Source organism: Crocuta crocuta, unplaced genomic scaffold (genome assembly GCF_008692635.1).
Source record: "Crocuta crocuta isolate KB4526 unplaced genomic scaffold, BGI_CrCroc_1.0 scaffold145, whole genome shotgun sequence".
Taxonomy (NCBI): domain Eukaryota; kingdom Metazoa; phylum Chordata; class Mammalia; order Carnivora; family Hyaenidae; genus Crocuta; species Crocuta crocuta.
This window is the reverse complement of record NW_027530857.1, coordinates 447,059-465,460: the sequence shown is the minus strand read 5'-3', so window position 1 is coordinate 465,460 and position 18,402 is coordinate 447,059. Positions and strand designations below refer to the sequence as shown.

The 18,402-nt window shown below is 43.6% G+C and overlaps 1 protein-coding gene across 1 annotated transcript; it reads right to left on the bottom strand.

The window, feature by feature from the left end:
- Positions 1-4,102: 4,102 nt before the first annotated feature.
- Positions 4,103-18,345, bottom strand: TDP2 (tyrosyl-DNA phosphodiesterase 2). The gene is made up of 6 exons (XM_077769591.1): positions 18,251-18,345; positions 14,630-14,803; positions 13,604-13,695; positions 11,477-11,595; positions 9,606-9,776; positions 4,103-5,245 (listed from the first exon to the last, which is right to left on the bottom strand). The coding sequence occupies exons 1-6, from the start codon at positions 18,343-18,345 to the stop codon at positions 4,964-4,966; spliced, it is 933 nt and encodes a 310-aa protein (XP_077625717.1). The 3' UTR covers positions 4,103-4,963.
- Between the last annotated feature and the right edge of the window lie 57 nt (positions 18,346-18,402).

Below are 18,402 nucleotides of genomic sequence, written 5' to 3'. Positions count from 1 at the left end.
ACGCCGCTCCCCAACTCCGAGCGCCCGGCACCCCTGCCTGCTCGCCGCCTCCCCACCCGCCCCTCGGCCCGCACGCTGCAGGCGGCGCGGGGGGCGCGCGCGGAGCACCTGCTCCCCGCCTCGTCCTCGGGCGACCCCGCGCACACGCACACACGTGCACACTCACACCGCGCGCGCTCACGCACTCTCACAGCTCACATGCACACTCACCTCACACGCGCGAGTTCACTCTCACGCACACACATGCACACTCACACCGCGCGCGCTCACGCACTCTCACAGCTCACATGCACACTCACCTCACACGCGCGAGTTCACTCTCACGCACACACATGCACACTCACACCGCGCGCGCTCACGCACTCACAGCTTACACGCGCGCTCACACATGCACTCACACCTCGCGCGCGCCTCATACATGCGCTCGCGCGCTCATTCACCCCTCACACGCACGCGCTCTCTCACGCACACACACGCACTCGCACAGCTCACACACGCACNCGTCGCGCGGGTACCTCGGCGACGCGCACGCGCCCCCAGGGAGGGGTGGGCCGCTCGCCTTTGAAAAGGTGGGTCCCCGGGCCACCGCCTCCCAGACGCAGGGGACCTAGCAGCAGGCTTTTGGGGGCGAGGGCGGCCTGCGTGCCCACTTCCCTTCCTTCGCGAAGCCCTGCCCTGTCGCTGTGGCCGTAACCCAGGTGGGGACGAACCCCGTCCCCTTCCAAATGCGGGGACCAGGCTGGTTCGAGGCATCCGTGAGCGCGCTGCCTGGGTCAAAGACCCGCGGCGAATGTGTCCCCCGAAGGGAAGTCACCCCACGTGCACGGGACCCACCGCTCCAACGCGCGCCTCTTGGGGCCCAGGGCGGCCTGAGCACGTGCTACTTTCTGGGGTTTGCCGGGCCTGGGAGGGGCCGCGTCACCTCCGGACTTTCACCATCCACCTCAGTACTTCCACTCCATCTGCGTCTGTGGGATGGTGATGATCTGAACCACAGAACACTCACAAGGAAGACTCTTAATTACTTGCATTTATTCTATTTTCTTGCAATCCAGATGCCCACGCATCTAGGTACGATAGCATAGGGTGGAAAAGGAAACCAGTGCATTCCGTGTGCATCCCTTGAACATTCCCAGGACTATGAAGTACAGTGCGGTGCCCAGGACTGAGTCACCCAGGCCTGCCGAGCGAGCACCCAGTAGGCTTGCCAGTGGCTACGGACAGGCCTTGGACGAGTTACATCATCCCGCTAAACTTGTTTCTTCAAGTATGAAATGGAGACAATAGCACTCATAAAGGATGACTGGGGATTAAATGAGATAATAAATACTCAAAGAAAACCCATCCAGGACTGAAAGAATGTGTGGGGAAATAGGTTCTACTGACATAAATCGGTCAGAAAAATGCTTAGGGTAGAAAGCTGCCACCGCTGGGCCGTTTTTGCCTGAGGTGAGCTAGCGAGATACTGTAACAGGATCACCAGTAACTCGTTAGACCACCTGCAGGAAATTACCTTCCACCTGGTGCCAATGTACCTTGATCACAAACTCCCCCCCCTTTGCTTCTTACACACACAAGTTAAGGATTATCGCCTGTTTTCTCCACCTTCACATGCGTAAAATCTTGTTTTCTCCACATTCACCAGGTGGGTAATGTCAGGTGAGCTGGATAAATACGGAGATGAAAGCCCTGTTTGGGGCTCTTATCACCTCCCAGACATTAGCCTCTCTCGTATTCAGTTCTGCATCCACTCTCTTGCTGGACAAGAGAGACCTCTACTCATAGTCTTCGACAAGAATGTAAATCTGGTTGAACCACAAAGAAAAAAAGCCACCTTGCCATTGATCAGCTGGGAAGACACAGATAAAGCTGGAAACCGTGTTCACAGGAAATACTGTTTCTCCCAAAGTCATGCAATGGTGACGTCCACCCAGATGTCCAGAAGAACCTGAGGAAATTCACCTCCTGGAGCGCCTGGGTGGCTGAGTCGGTTAAGCCTCCCACTCTTGATTTCTGCTTAGGTCAGGATCTCAGTTAATTCCAGCCCCACATCCAGCTCTGCACAGGCTGACAGCCGGAGGCTGCTTGGGATTCTCTCTCTCTGCCCCTCCCCCACTCGCGCTCTTTCCCTCAAAATAAACAAACAAAAAAATGAAAACCTCCCTTCCCCAGCTCAGGCCATAAAATGACCTAAGAACTCCCTCTGTGAATGACTATTACTTTCTTCCCATGAGGCCCCCTTTGCTGTTCCCACTCCTAACTGGTGAGGCTCAATTGCTCAACTCTCCTCTATTCAAGACCAAATCCAATCTCGAGTCAACCCCTTTCCTTCCCCAATCTAAAACCATAACCAAAAGGAACCAGATTCCAAGACCTCCACAGAATCCTTCAGAGGGAACCCAAACCTCACAAAAGGCACTGCCCTTTGTCCTCTCACTTGGCCTTCGACAATACCCTCAGAGTGCCCTCTCGCTGCACCAACAAATCGGATTTAGACGGCAGGCTTGTTCCCAAAGATGCGTAATATACATGGGCTTAGCCCAGAATGTTAGAGTTTCATCTTTTTATCTCAAGTGCCATTACAATGAATGCCTATATATGGGAAATGAATTTGGTATCTATTTTGGCACTATACGGAAAAGTCAGTCGCCTCCCTAGGACGCTGTTAGGCCACTGTCTTTCACTTCTCTTCAGCATTTAATGCCCATTTATTGAGCCCCTGCTACGTGCCAGAGACTGCAAACACTATTAAGGGTAAAATTAGGTATCCTTAGTATAGCTTTTCTTTGTCTGCTCTTCTTTATATTGTTGGTTGAGACATTTGTCTTACCAAACTGTACAGGAAAGGCAGAATTATCCTGTTTTGAAGGTGGGAGAAAGTGAGGTCTAGCAAGCTTCAAGTATATTCCACATCAGTGGCAAAGATGGCATTTTGCTTATTGAAATAAACACAAGATTCTGAGTTGGAATTTCCCCCAAGGAAATTAAGGTACTCAGAGATACCTTGCTGGAAAATCTGAGATCCAAAGTAAAAAAATTCAAGATATTGCAAATTAGTAGGTTCCTTTTTTTTTTTTGAAGAGCAGGCCATTGTTGGCAGTTTTGTCTATTTATAATTTTATTTTTTATTTTTTAAATTTACATCCAAGTTAGCATATAGTACAATAATAATTTCAGCAAAGTAGGTTCTTAACTCTTGCACTGGTTGGGAAAGCAGACTAAAATTGGTCTAATTGTTCCTCTTCACATCACATCAAACTTCTTAGATTCTGTCACTATGAACAGGACATGGGAAGGCATTTCTCTTGAAGGCTTGGTCATGTAAAGGAACTGGTGCTCCTTTCAAGGTTTTCAAACAATTTGATAACTATGTGATCTTACACACACTACAGATTTTATTTATATTTAGCCTATCACTCATCTAAACTTTTTTGTAATGTGATGTGAGGTACGGTTCTTTCAACAATTATTCTTCCAAGTGAATAAGCAATTTTTTTTTTTTAATGTTTNGGGGGGGAGTGTGTGAGCAGGGGATAAGCAGAGAGAGGACGAATCCCAAGCAGGCTCCACACTGTCAGCACAGAGCCTGATGCAGAGCTCCATCTCATGAACCATGAGATGTTGACCTGAGCCGAAATCACGAGTTGGATGCTTAAGTGACTGAGCCACCCAGGCGCCCCAGTGACTGAGCATTTTATGCCCCAAACATCATTTTCCTATAAAAATGAACTACTGCCTCCCCAATGTATATTAAATATTAGCATCTTATTCCAAGTGATTAAATAAGTACCATATAAAACTCCCTTCCACTGTCACTGCAAAGGTAGTATTATGTATAAATTCGGCTTGTCTTTGTTCAGGTGGTTTGGTTGCGAATTTTGATACCCCTGATGAAAACGAGGCTCTGTGACTTCTCATTCTAATCATTCCCACTGGCTTTCCTTTTTTTATACTGAGGACGGCAATGTGTATTTGGTGGGAGGAAAAACTTCACAGAAGCCGTTTTCTTTCTCAGGATGGTGAGGAGCAGCAGTCAGAAACAGGAAGAGTCAGAAACAGGAAACAGATAAAACTTCAATCCCATGGTGGACACAAAGCATACTAAAACTATAAACAAGTAAAATTCTTTATTTAAAGTACACTTCTCTTAAAAATGTTTCCTTAAAGCACATTTAAAAGTGCTCCTTATCTCTCTCCTGTAAAATAAGTCAATTTTGTAAGAAGTAAAACTAAAAAACTAGTTCTCTTTATACATTCATTTTTCTTAGGGAAAAAAATCCAATGCCTTTAATCATTATCAGGCCTAATTTTGCCTCTGTTGGCAGCAATGCAAATGGTGACATGTTGACAAACACTTATTAAAAAGTTGAAAAATTTCAAATCCTAAGGTTTCACGTAGAGCTTAGCAATTATGTGCTGTTCGCTGACGAAGACAAAGTCTGCTGTGGACAGCTGTCATCTACATAAACATACATAATCATGGCTTTTTCATTTACGATTATCTGAATTTGTAAAATATAACGAAAAGATCCAATCCCCCAAACTCAGTCACCTCGCATTTTTATTTTTAAAGATTTACTTAAAATATAAACTATTTGGTGCCTGATTTTAACAATCAACAGAACACAAAGGCGAGCCCAGACAGAGACGGTGTGGCTTCGCTTGAGAACCAGCAGGCAGCTGTGAGCACTGTAAAAAGCTCCAGCCGTCCTGGTGGCCTTGTCTGAAGAAGTCTCATGTTCTCAACACCAGGTATGCTTGAATTTAAGTAAACATCCATATTTACTTCTGAAATATGAGGACACAGTCCACAAAATAAAATCACAGTAGTGTTTTCTTCTGTTACAGCGATCTAGTATATTAATTCCTCCATATTAAACCTACCTTTCCAGACAGGTAGAAATTACATTTGCAAAAATCCAGAATGAAATTACTCAGATGTAAAGCTCATTTGAAAAGCATTTCACAATATCACCTCTAAGTTGCACAGCAGACCCCAGTGATCACTAGGAAATCTACCACAGTCCAGTTTTTCCAACCCAAGGAGGTCCAAACTTTGGGGAACAATATGACCACTTTCTGCTGCTGTTCTGAAAAATATTCGATCAAAACGAAGCTTACAAATTGCAGATATTCCAAGGTTAGAGTTCATCTGCGTGTCCCATGTATACTGGCAATGCTTAGGTTTGCCCAAAAATTCCCAGACATCCAAAATGTTGCTGGGTAAACCACCACATTTGGTAACCTGAAAAGAAAAAGAAAACACTTTAAGATTCAGTCATTTTTCTCCTGAATTAAAAAGGTTTGTCTAAGACCAACATTTCAAACCAGAATGTCATAAATTAATGCACCAATGCAAGACTAGATATAATTAAATATATTCTAAAAAAGATTTTGCTGTATGGTAGTAACTAGGTAATATAAAAATATCAAGATAGCCAGAGATCGGAAATGTGCCCCTTCTCTTCTGTCATAGATTCCTACATTTGACTAACAGATAAAACTTAGAAGACTGAAAACCCATAGCCTTGCTTACTGCTATTAGTTTTTAAAAAATGAACCCAAGAAAAAGTAGACAGAACTGTCACTCTAGTGTACAAATTTAGACATATCCCATTTATAGGATCCAATAATGTGAGCTGCCTTTCACAGTGTCATTTGAAATTTACTATCAATTCTTCCTTCTGTTCACACTTCAGGATTTAGATTTGTGTTGTGGTAAGACAGGCATACTTCCTCACTGCACTCACCTCACTGCGCTTCACAGACACTGGTCTACACATGGCAGCTGTGTGGCCCCCGTGCATGGAGTAAGTCTGTGAGCGCCATTTTCCCAATAGCATTTGCTTACAGTGCGTCTCTGAAGCACATTTCAGTAATGTTTACATTTCAAACTTTGTTATTATATGTTGGCCACGGTGATCTGTGCTCAGGATCTTTGATGTTACTACTGTAATTGTTTGGGGAGGCCATGAAATGTGCCCATAGAAGATGGCGAACTTAACAAATGTGTGTGTGCTGACTGCTCCACAGAACCTCTTCCCTCCCCTCAGGTCTCCCTTTCCCCTGAGACACAAGATTGAAATTAGGCTATTTAATCAACCTACAATGGTCTCTAAGTGTCCAAGTGAAAAGAAGAGCCCCTTGTCTCTCACTTTAAATCAAAAGCTAGGAATGACTAAGCTCACTGAGGAAGGCACGTGCAAAGCTGGGATAGGCCACATACTAGGCCATTAGCCAAACTGTGAGTACAGTGGAAAAGTTCTTGAAAGAAATTAAAAATGCTACTCCAGACAGCACAGGAACGATAAGAAGTAAAACAGCCTTATTGCAGATATGCAGAAAGTCTGACTGGTCTGGAGAGAAGGTGAAACCAACCCCAACATTCCCTTAAGCCAAAGCCTCATCCATTCCATGAAGGCTGAGTGAGGTGAGGAAGCTGCAGAAGGAAAGTTTGAAGCTGGCAGAGGTTGGCTCATGAGGTTTAAGGGAAGACACGGTATCCGTAAAAGCGCGAGAAGCAGCAGCCAGTGCTGAGGTGAAGCAGCCAGTGCTGAGGCGGACGCTGCAGTAAGTTCTCCCCAAGACGCAGCTGGGATAGCGAATGAAGGCGGTTACGGGAAACACCACACTTTCAACATAGAGAAAACAGTCTTCTACTGGAAGATTTCACCTAAGACTTCCACAACCAGAGAGAAGTCAGCGCCCAGCCTCAGAGCTTCAAAGGACAGGCTGACGGACTGGGGTGGGGCCGATTTAGCAGCTGAGTTGAAGTTGAAGCCAATGCTTACTTATCATCCCAAAAATCCTAGGGCCCTTAAGAATCATGCTAAATCTATATGAAATTGTTCTGTACTACATCGTGCACCTGAAACTGTCTAACACTGTATGTTAACTATCCTGGAATTAAAACAAAAACTTAATAATAAAAACAAGGATTAGGCTAAACCTACTCCTCCCGTGTCCCACAGATGGAGCCAAGCCAGGCTGACAGCACATCTGTTTACAGCATGGGTTATGCAGTGTTTGTGGGCCACTGCTGAGACCCACTACTCAGAAAAAAAATCCTTTCAAACATTACTGCTCACGAACCATGCACCTGGTCCCCCAGGAGCTGGTGGAGATGGACACCAGAGAAACAGTCTCATGCCTGCCGACACAACACCCGTCCTGCACCCCATGGTCAAGGAGTCAGTTCCACTGTCAAGTCGTAGCCGTATACAGTGATTCCTCCGATGATCTGGGCAAATCAAGTGAAAACCTTCTGGAAGATTTCCCCACTGAGACTCCACACCCATTAAATACTAAGTACCCATTCCATCCTCCCCCAGCCCCTGGCAACCACCATCATATTTTCTGTCTGTAAGAACTGGACTACTTTAGGAAACTCACAGGAGGAAACATGAAATATCTATCCCTTTGTAACTAGCTTATTTCACTTAGCGGGGCGTCCAAGGCTCACCGGAACCACAGCACGTAGGCTGAACGATGTTCCACTGCAAGTATGTACACTTTGTCCACCGACTCATCTCTCAATGGTCGCTTAGGCATTAGCTACCGTGAATGATGCTGCGATAGGGTGCCCGGGTGGCTCAGGTGGTTAGGCAGCCTACCTGATTTCAGTTTAGGTCACGATCTCATGGTTCTTGAGTTCCAGCCCCACATCAGGCTCTGCACTGACAGCACGGAGCCTGCTTGGGATTTTCTCTCTCCCTCTCTCTGCCCCTCTCCAGCTTGTGCTTCCTCTCTCAAAATAAACTTAAAAAAAAAATAATGCTACTATCAACACAGGTCACAAATACCCCTACCCTGCTTTGTTTGGGTAAATACCGAGAAGTGGGATTGCTGGACCACACGGAGACGGTTTCAATCTTTGGAGGAATCAACACACCACCTTCCACAGCAGCTCTACCATTTCATCCCCATCACAAGGGTTCCAATCCAAACCCTCACCAACGTTTCTCATTCTCTGGTTTTCTGACCGCACTCGTGTCAAGAGATGTCAGGTCACACCCCGTGATGGTTTTGGTTCACATCTCGCCAACGATTAGGGACACCGAGCATCTTCTCTTGTGCTCACCGGCCATTTGTAGATTTTCTTTGGAAAAATGTCTATTTAAGTCTTTTGCGGGGCGCCTGGGTGGCTCAGTTAGTTAAGCATCCGACTTCGGCTCAGGTCATGATCTCATGGTTCGTGGGTTCCAGCCCTGCGTCGGGCTCTGTGCTGACAGCTTGGAGCCTGGAGCCTGTTTAGGATACTGTGTCTCCCTCTCTCTCTGACCCTCCCCTGCTCACGCTCTCTCTCTCAGAAATAAACATTAAAAAAAATTTTTTTTAACTAAAAAAAGTCTTTTGCTCATTTTAAAATCAGGTTGTTTCTTTATTGTAGAATTTCTTTATATAATATCAATATTATATTAATTATTCTGGTATTGAGTACTCACTTGTCAGATACATGATTTGCAAATATTTTTCGTATTCCATGGCTGCCTTTTCAATCTGTGAGCATGTCCTTTGATGCACAGAAGGTTTTAATTTTGATGAAGGCCATCTTATTTTTCCTCTTGTTTATGCTTTTGATGTCACATGTAAGAGGTCGTTGCCAAGTCAGGTATCACAAGGCTCTTCTCCTTTGTTTTCTTCTAAGGGTTTTTTACAGCTTTAGCTCTTGTAGGTGTTTGATGCACTTTGAACAAACTGTTGTACAGGGTATAAAGTAAGGATCCTACTCTGCTGTCTTGCAAGTGGACTTCCAGTTTTCCCAACTCCACTTGTTGAAAAGCACAATTTTCTTTTAAGCTGGTCAGTCAACCAGGTATCACAAAACAGCTACCATGAAGTCACTGACGTGCAAAGAGTCTAACAGTCTGATTTTTTTTTCAAATAATCTGTGTATGAGGACCCAAAATCATGATGAGAAGCAGAGCACCACCTTCTTCTGTAGGGTACTGCCCTCATTTCGGAAGTCAGTCCTGACACAGCTTCATTTCTCGTTTCACTGCCACCTCTCTTGGAGCGTGTGTTAGTGAAATGAACGCTTCTAATCTAATGTGAGTTCGGCCAGAGTTGGGGGAAAAGTCAAGGCCGGCTTACAATTTAATATAGTCTAAGTCTACAGAGGTCCTGAAAAATCCCAATGTGTCTCAACTGAACCAAGGGGAAGGAGACTGTTTCAGACCTAGATGTGGTTGTACAGGAAAAGGGGGTAAAAAAACAAAGTTGAAAAAAGAAAACCCGGAAGAGAAGTAGGGACAACTGCTATGATCAAATCTTTCTGTTCTTCTCCCCTTGCAGCTAGAGATAGAGCAGATAAACCGGATCTTTTCTAAACTTTATTATTTTCTCTCTACTCCTTGTTTTAATCAACACGTATTGCTTTGTGTTGTCTGTTCCATGTGTAATATTTGTGTTTTCCCCAATAACCTAAGGGCCCCTCCGGCTTCTGCTCCCACAGCGCTAGGCTCACAGCACAGGCTAAGTGAAGATGTACTGAGTCGCATCTGCATGGCCACTTACACACTGGTAACAGCTTTGGTCACAAGAAACCCAAATTAGTTTCCACAACAACAGTGCCCACAAGCACGGAACAGACTTTTGTCACTCACTTCATGATCCCTTAAATTTGTATCTCCTGCAAATATAACCGTAGCCGACTCTGGAACCTCTTGCATTTTCTTCAAAACCATTTTTAACTGGTTCATTCGTTCCTTAGCGTGCCCTTTGGTGCTCTCCAAGTGAGAAGTCATAAGGCAAAGTTCATTTCCCAATGCACTTGCCTGCAACAGGGTAAATATAGTTGTTAAAATTACCCACTAACCACTAATGCCGAAATGTGAGAACAAAATCAACCAAGTACTCAATTGATTAGCATGTATTTGCTAAAGCAAAACTATCTAATCAGCGCCAGGCTCAGCTTCCTAGGTCAAGGTATAAGGTGGTAATCCCGCTCCCAAGGACGACTACGTAGCACAGCACCAGTACTTCCAGACCCACTTCAAACGTCACCTCCCCGGGAGTCCTTCCCCAGCGCCCCCAGCCAGTGGCTGCCTCCTCTATATTCCTATAGCATACTGGAGACACTGTTCTTAAAGTTCTCTAGGCTGAATTACAAGTATTTCTCTCCTACAAAGTCATGAGTCATCTGAAAGCAAAGATCCTTCTTTTATTTTCTGCTATCAATAGCCTGGCACATAGGCACTCAAAAAAGGTCAGTTAAATGAATGAATGAAAATCATTTACTGTTTAAATACTGACAATGCAGGATCTGTCATTATTTAAACTAACTGCCTACAGAATCAAGTTCAAATTCTTTCATATTGGGTATTCGTGACCTTCTATAATCTGGATCCAATCTACTTTACCAACTTCTGGTCACACGACTCCTTTTCATGCCATCTACACCCAACTGAATACAATGCTCATTTATATTCATGTATGTTCTTTCTAAGAAGATTTATAGGAGATCTACACCCAAATGAACACACTGCTCATTTACACTCACATCCATTCCTCTCACGTAAACCTGTGTGTGCACACACTCTGCAATTTGCAGAAGTTTGCTCAAGGTGGTCCTGCCACCTAGAATGTTCTTAACCCCTATATCGGACACATTTTTCAGGGCCCAATTCAAATACAACTTCCTTCCCGAGACTTTCACTGAACAACCTAGCTAATCTCATCACATACACACACACAGAAATTGTGTCACTATATATGGGGACAGCTGTTAGCTGGATTTACTGTGGTGATCATTTTGCAACATATACAAATATTGAATCATTACACTGTACACCTGGAAGCATATACTGTTGTGTCACTTATACCTCAAGGAAAAAACAGAAAACAATCTAGCTTAAGGTTATCTCTAAACTGCCATGGCCAGCATATTTCCTTCAGTGCCATTTATGCCTTTCCTTTACTTAGTTACTATACGATACAATCCCTCCCTTGCTAATCTACAAATGCTACAAGAGCAAGATCTTTGGACTCATTCTTGTAAGGCTTACAGAGTACAAACAACACAGTACCATGCGGAATGCATTTAGGAGAAGAGAACCGCTTTAGCAAGCAAATGTGGAATGTTAGTAAATTCTTTTTTAACATTTATATTTTGTTTATTCCATTTATATATATATATTTTTTAAGATAGGCTCCCTGCCCAACGTGGGGCTCAAACTTACAACCCCAAGATCAAGAGTCGTGTGTTCTACCGACTGAGCCAGGAAGGCACCCCTAAATCCTTAACTATTCTTAGGAAAACATCTAATGGATCAGGCTTTTATGTTCACGAATTTGTATTTGAATTTTATGTAAAAACTTAATTTACAACATTTTAAAAAACTATTTAAAATAATTCAGAAAAGACAAATTTTTCTATAAAGGCAGATTTTTTTTTACATAAAGATACCACAATGGAACTATAAGAAACAACTCGTCTTCTAAAAAAAAAAAAAAGCAATTAACAAAAATTACTTACATACACACACAAAAGGTTTCTCATCATTTTTGTATTGGGAAAAGGGATAATCTCCTGGCTTTTAAATTTCACTCTTGATTTCTTCAACATTATAGCTGTGAAATATCCTTCTTCATGACCTTCAAATGTTTGTGGAAAAGAATTTAGGCTGAGAAGTCAAGAATATTTGCAGTTTATCACAAGTTCTCCTAGTGAAGATTTTATAACAAATAAGTACATATATTTAAATAGATCTGAATCTTCAAAGTTAACTATTATTTCAACATAGCTGAAGAAAGCCACCCGAGGCCCTATTTTACCTGCCGCTCCCAAACGGAGCATGATATATGGAATAAAAATAAAGATGAATTTACATAAGTGCCCAAAATAGTCGATGATGCCAGGGGCACCTGGGTGGCTCAGCTGGTTAAGAATCCCACTTCAGCTCAGGTCATGATCTCGTGGTTCATGAGTTCAAGCCCCTCATCAGGTTCTGGGCTGACAGCTCAGAGCCTGCTTTGGATTCTGTGTCTCCCTCTGTCTGCCTCTCACCTGCTCGCAGGTGTGTGCGNATCCCACTTCAGCTCAGGTCATGATCTCGTGGTTCATGAGTTCAAGCCCCTCATCAGGTTCTGTGCTGACAGCTCAGAGCCTGGAGCCTGCTTTGGATTCTGTGTCTCCCTGTCTGCCTCTCACCTGCTCGCAGGTGTGTGCGCTGTCTCTCTCTCTCTCTCTCTCTCAAAAATAAACATTAAAAAGAAATTAAAATAAAATAGTTAATGATACCAATATCAAATTTAAAAATTGAGAAACTTCTGAAAAAGTAGATGAGACTTACATGGAGGCAAACTGACATGCATTTACTTCCTACTCTGCAAGCACCAGAAAAACGGTAAATGAGTCAAGAGTTTAGAAAGGTATAAAGTTGTGAGAAGAGAAGTAGAGGGGCAGCGAATAAAAGCTTCCAACTGTTTTTCAGAAAACAAAGTAGCTGAAGACGTGGTAAGTGGATTCTCTGAACAGAGGAAAGCCAGGCAAAGTGGAAAGAGAGAAGCGAGGAGGAAAGGGAAGGGCAGGCAGCCTAGAAACGTCCCCTAGAAAGTTGCTGGGGAAGAGGGAGGGGGAGAGGGAGGAGAAAAAGGGACAGAGGGGGAGGAAGGGAAAGAGGAAAAGAATTTACCAGAACTGAAGGTCACAATCCTCCAGTCTCTAAGTTCCTACCATGTGGTCAGAACAGTAAATGAAAAACAGACCCAATAAGATGAGAAGGAGGAAAGCATGGGATTCAGAAAACAAGAAACCCGAACAGAAGAGTCAAAAAAGAATCCCCAAGAGCATGCAGGAAAGTTGTCCCACAAACACAAGCACGGAGACTGAGAGCAAACCCTCTCCTTAGCAATTGTGAACCTAATCATAAATCAAAATCACCATCACACACTATGTAAAAATGAAAGTCAAAGAAAACACAAGATTTAGCCAAATATCATGGAATGTAGCCAGTTTGGTATATTAAATGGACTCATTAAGAAGCAAATAGATGAGGGGCGCCTGGGTGGCTTAGTCGGTTAAGCGTCCGACTTTCGCTTAGGTCATGATCTTGCGGTTCGTGGGTTCGAGCCCCGCGTCAGGCTCTGTGCTGACTGCCAGCTCAGAGCCTGGAGCCTGTTTCAGTCTGTGACTCCCTCTCTCTCTGACCCTCCCCTGCTCACGCTGTCTCTCTCTCTCCTAGAAATAAATAAAACATTAAAAAAAAAAAAAAAAAGAAGCAAATAGATGGAAAATCAAAAAACTATTAAAGGCAAAAAAAAAAAAAAAAAAGGGAAGAAAAAAACCCCAAAATCAATTAATAGAGTTTTTGAAAAGGCAATTATCACACTTCAACTTTTTAATAAATTAATCTTGCCAAAAAACTATTCCAGGTCTCAAATTGTTGCCATTTATATTTTCCTGAAAAACCATCAGTTTCAACCACTTTTCACATATATTAAGCTGTGTAACATACTCTCATACACTTTTCCTGGTATCCTGTGTCTGGCTTGCTTTTCTCAAACTTACTTTTTCTTGTGTGTGCTCCTATAGGCTAACTTTGATTTATCTCTTTCATTGACTGTTTTCCAAAGACAAAGACAGTAAGAGGAAACATGTTACCTGTAATAATGTCGTAACTATTTGCTCTCTTCTTTAGGTAGCTACAGTAAGGGGGAATGACTTCCTGGAGAAATACCACATCTGGGCTGTACCTAATTCAAAACATCAACTTATGATAAATACCAGGTAAACTATTCCATGTGCAGCCATCTAGATTAGCAAAATATCACCATACTACTGCCCCCTAGGGGATCTAATATTCAATCTTTACACTGACCTTTGAGAACTATAAAATCAGACAGATCTGTGGCATTTAACAAATAGCGTAAAGATCAAATTAAAAAAGAAAAACATACGTAATAACACTTCAAATTGAATACAACTGAAATCACAGACAATAGAAATCAGTGTACGGAGAGCCTATAATGGTCCATGAGCTGCTTTAAAAGTTATCAATCCTCGGGGCGCCTGGGTGGCTTAGTCGGTTAAGCGTCCGACTTTCGCTTAGGTCATGATCTCGCAGTTCGTGGGTTCGAGCCCCGCGTCGGGCTCTGTGCTGACTGCCAGCTCAGAGCCTGGAGCCTGTTTCAGAGTCTGTGACTCCCTCTCTCTCTGACCCTCCCCTGCTCATGCTGTCTCTCTCTCTCTCTCCTAGAAATAAATAAAAACATTTGAAAAAAAAAAAGTTATCAATCCTCATCAGTTATTATCCGTGATGAAGAAAGCTGAGCTGCAGAGAAATTCAGTGGCTCACGCATGATTACGTAAGGGCACAGAGCCAGTGTGTAGCAGATACACACAGTTCATTTTGTAACTTTACTTTCGCAGCAATATTTGCATACAAAGGCTAGGAAGGAAAGCAGTACTAGAAGGCTCCTAACAAAAATGAGCGCTCCCTCCCCAGCCCACCCACTCTCCTGCGCTCAGAGGCAATCACTCCCCCTTCTTCTACATGTTTCTTTAGAGAGCTGGATTTTGAACTCAGATGTGATTCCAAAGCCCATAATCTTGACCTTTACCTTTTGTTCAGAGAGGTAATAAGACACATGATCACGCTTACCATTAAATCTAAGTAATAATACTTACAAAGTTAGGTAGGAACACACCCCTCGAGCCCTCTCCTGCAGGTTGTTTAGATCCAGCCCATCAATATTCCAGGTAATGAAAGAGAACGTGCTGCCATCTTCCTGCTGAGTACCTTCAGATGTGCTGGTTTTACAACTGACGGAATCTGTTGTTTCTTCATTCGTTAGATCAACACTGCCAAGATCACAATGAAACACAACTTTCGCAAATTATCTATATAAAATGACTAATTTTAAATTATTTTCTAACTATTTGTAGCCCTCATTTCACAGATAAATAAATGTTAAAAGAGCTCTAAAAGTATCTGCCTCTAGAAGTCATACAACCTAGGAAAAATAGATTCTTACTGTCATCCAAATATTTGCTCACTTATATAGTTATAGCCAACTCAATATCCCTCAATGATATGTGTCACCAAAATGACTTAAAAATATTTTTTTTAATGTTTATTTTTGAGAGAGCAAGAGACAGAGCATGAGCAGGGGATGGGCAGAGAGAGAGGAAGACCCGGAATTCAAAACAGGCTCCAGGCTCTGAGCTGTCAGCACAGAGTCCGACGCGGGGCTAGAACTCACGAACTGCGAGATCATGACCTGAGCTGAAGTTGGCCGCTTAGCCGACTGAGCCACCCAGGGGCCCCTAAAATGATTTTTTAAACTATGACTTGAAATTAGACTGAGTAATGTAAGATTTCCAAACACGGGTTTAATTTTACATCATAAATGATAGATGAAACATCCGAAGTAAGATCTCATTGTGAGTAACAGCTACAAATGTGTTGCTGCCCCCTCACGGAGTGTGAGGTCTAATAGCTTTCTCCTTGAATCTGTGCCTTAGTGACTCCTTTGGACTGACAGAATAGGGTGGAAAGGACGTCCTGGGACTTCAGAGGCTTGCTCATGAGAAACTTCGCAGCCTGCACTCAAGGCTTTCGGAATGCTCTCTCCCCAAATGCCACCACATAAGAAGTCTGAGACAACGTGCTGGAGAGGCCACATGTCCAAGCTCCAGTCCGCGGTCCTGAGAAACCATTTTACACCACCTCCACCAAGGCCCAGGTATTTGAGTGGAGGGAGAAACCATTTTTAAAAGGTGACTGCTAAGCATTTACACACCATACATAAATTTAAGAAATAGGTGTTTGTATTTATAACTTCAATAAATTTAATGCCAGTATTTTAACTTTTTACATGAAAATTTTATTGATATAATTGACATATCTTAATTTCAGTTGCACAACATAATGATTCAGTATTTATATACACTGCAAAGTGGCCACAATAAATCTAGTTAACTTTTCTACTTTCACGTATTTCGGATATCAGACTTCCAGTAAAAAGAATTCTTTTCACTATTCACCCACATAAACGTTACCATTCACTTACTTAACGTTTACTTGCTTTGCTCTTTATTCTGAAATGTTTTCATAAATATTTTTGTACGTATTTCCTAGAAACAAGGACAGGCTTACAAACACACCCAAGAATTCCTGAACATCAGAAAATTATCACTGATACGACAGTATTATATAATTTCAAGACCTATTCAAATTTCGCCATTTGTGCCACCAACATCCCAATTTATAATTCTGGAATAGGGAGGGACTCCTCATGGTCCTCCATGCCACCACTACTCAGCTGGATTCACATTTTTTTTTGAGGGACTATTTCAGGGAATCCATTTCCTCTGTTATGATTTCAAGATTTTATTATTATTATTTTTAATGTTTATTTTTGAGAGAAAGTGCGAACATGGGGGAGGGGCAGAGAAAAGTCGAAGTAGAACCTCAGGTGGAGCTCGATCCCACTGAACTCAAGATCATGACCTGAGCTGAAGTCATTTAACCAACTCAGCCACCCAAGAGCCCCCTAAGACTTTAAGTAATCTCTATACCCAACATGGAGCTTGAATTTACAACCCCAAGATCAAGAACTGCATTCTCGGGGTGCTTGGGTGGCTCAGTCATTCAGTCATTTAAGCGTTGGACTCTCGATTTCGGCTCTCGGTCTGTGAGTTCAAGTACCCCACCCCACCCCCACCCCCATCGAGCTCTGTGCTGACCACACGGAGCCTGCTTGGGGTTCTCTCTCTTTCTCTCTGCCCCTCCCCCACCCTCTCTCTCCCAACATGGGGCTTAAACTCAAGACCCTGAGATCAAATGCCTCTGTTCCAATTTCCTTATTGGTTACAGTTTAGATTCCAAGTGACATAAATGATATCAGGCTAGTTTGAGCAAACTACAGGAATTTAGAAGGAGGGGCGCCTGGGTGGCTCAGTCGGTTAAGCGTCGGGCTTCGACTCAGGTCATGATCTCACGGTTTGTGGGTTTGAGCCCTGTATTGGGCTCTGTGCTGAGAGCCAGCTCAGAGCCTGGAGCCTGTTTCGGATTCTCTATCTCCGTCTCTCTGACCCTCCCCTACTCATGCTGTCTCTCTTTCTCTCAGAAATAAATAAAACATTAAAAAAAAAAAAAAGAAAAGGAATTTAGAAGGAAACAAACATGTCACAGAGCCATGTTCGGGTATGCAGCGATCTCTAAGAAAGTTCAGTGAAGGCTTTCTCTGGATCTGACTCAACTTCCCTCTGCCTCAGTCTCCCTCTGCAAACCAGCCTTCTCTGCTTTCAGGCACATGCAGGAAGTTAACATGGTACAGTTCCAGCTCCACAGGGAGATTCAGACTGAGCTGTCTTCATCCTAATCTTGAAATAAAGCCCAGGAGAGATGCTCTGACGGCCAGCTGGGGCTAGGTGAATATACAACATGGGATGCACAGCTCTACCACTGTGGACGGGTGGGCAATTCCCCCAGTAAGAGGCCAGGCAGATAGAGGAAGGAGCCTAACGAAAGGATCACATCTGTAAACTGGAGCAGCTGAAAAGGTTATCGGGAGAAAAGTGTCTTCACTATGCTCAGTTAGCTCACATACCTGGGAGAATTTCATACCTATATATCGAGAGCTTGTTACATGTCAAATACTGTGCTAGACTTGGGAAATTAACAACGTATAAAACAGATACGGACTTCACCAAATGTGTAGCCTAATGGAAGATATAAAATATTATATATATATATAGCAATTATAATATGAACTTAGTTACTATGACTGGGATCCTGCAGGAAGCTGTACAATCACCTAAGAGGGAAAGCTCCTTGAAGGGAAGTCATGTCTATGCTGGGCCTCAAGGTAAATATTACTTAGCATGGAAAGAGTCCAAGGAAAGGTTCAGGGCAGAGGTCATCAATATCCTTACAAAGGTTGAAAGGCAAGAGAAAAGGACCCACTGGCGAAAGCGGAAGTTTGATATGCCTGTTAAGTTTTTCTGGGGTCAGAAAGGGGGGGGGAGAGGAGACAAAACTGGGAAGATAGGCAGCGGTCAACCCGGAGGGGTGTGTAAGGCATCTGGACGTGACGGGCAGCAGGGCTGGGATCGGGGAGGCTGCAGTGCAATTACACTGGCAGGCGTGCAATAAAACAAAACAAAACAACAACAAAGCCCTCCTAGTCCGACTGGCCGGCAGACAGCAGGGAGATAAACCGCACGGGAAGCAGGAGACTTCCAAGTTACCATTCTTCAACGGAGCATTGTGCCTCCCTCGCTTATTTCGAACCTCTCACATACTTCCTAGACCTCGAGTCAAAAATGACGTTCCGAAGTTTTCCTTCCCGGCCTACATTACGTCGGGGTGACGCGTTCGCCCCGCGGCCGGGGCGCATCTGCACCCTAAGCACTTGCCGGAGCCCCCCGGAGCGCCCACCCACCTCCTCCGAGGG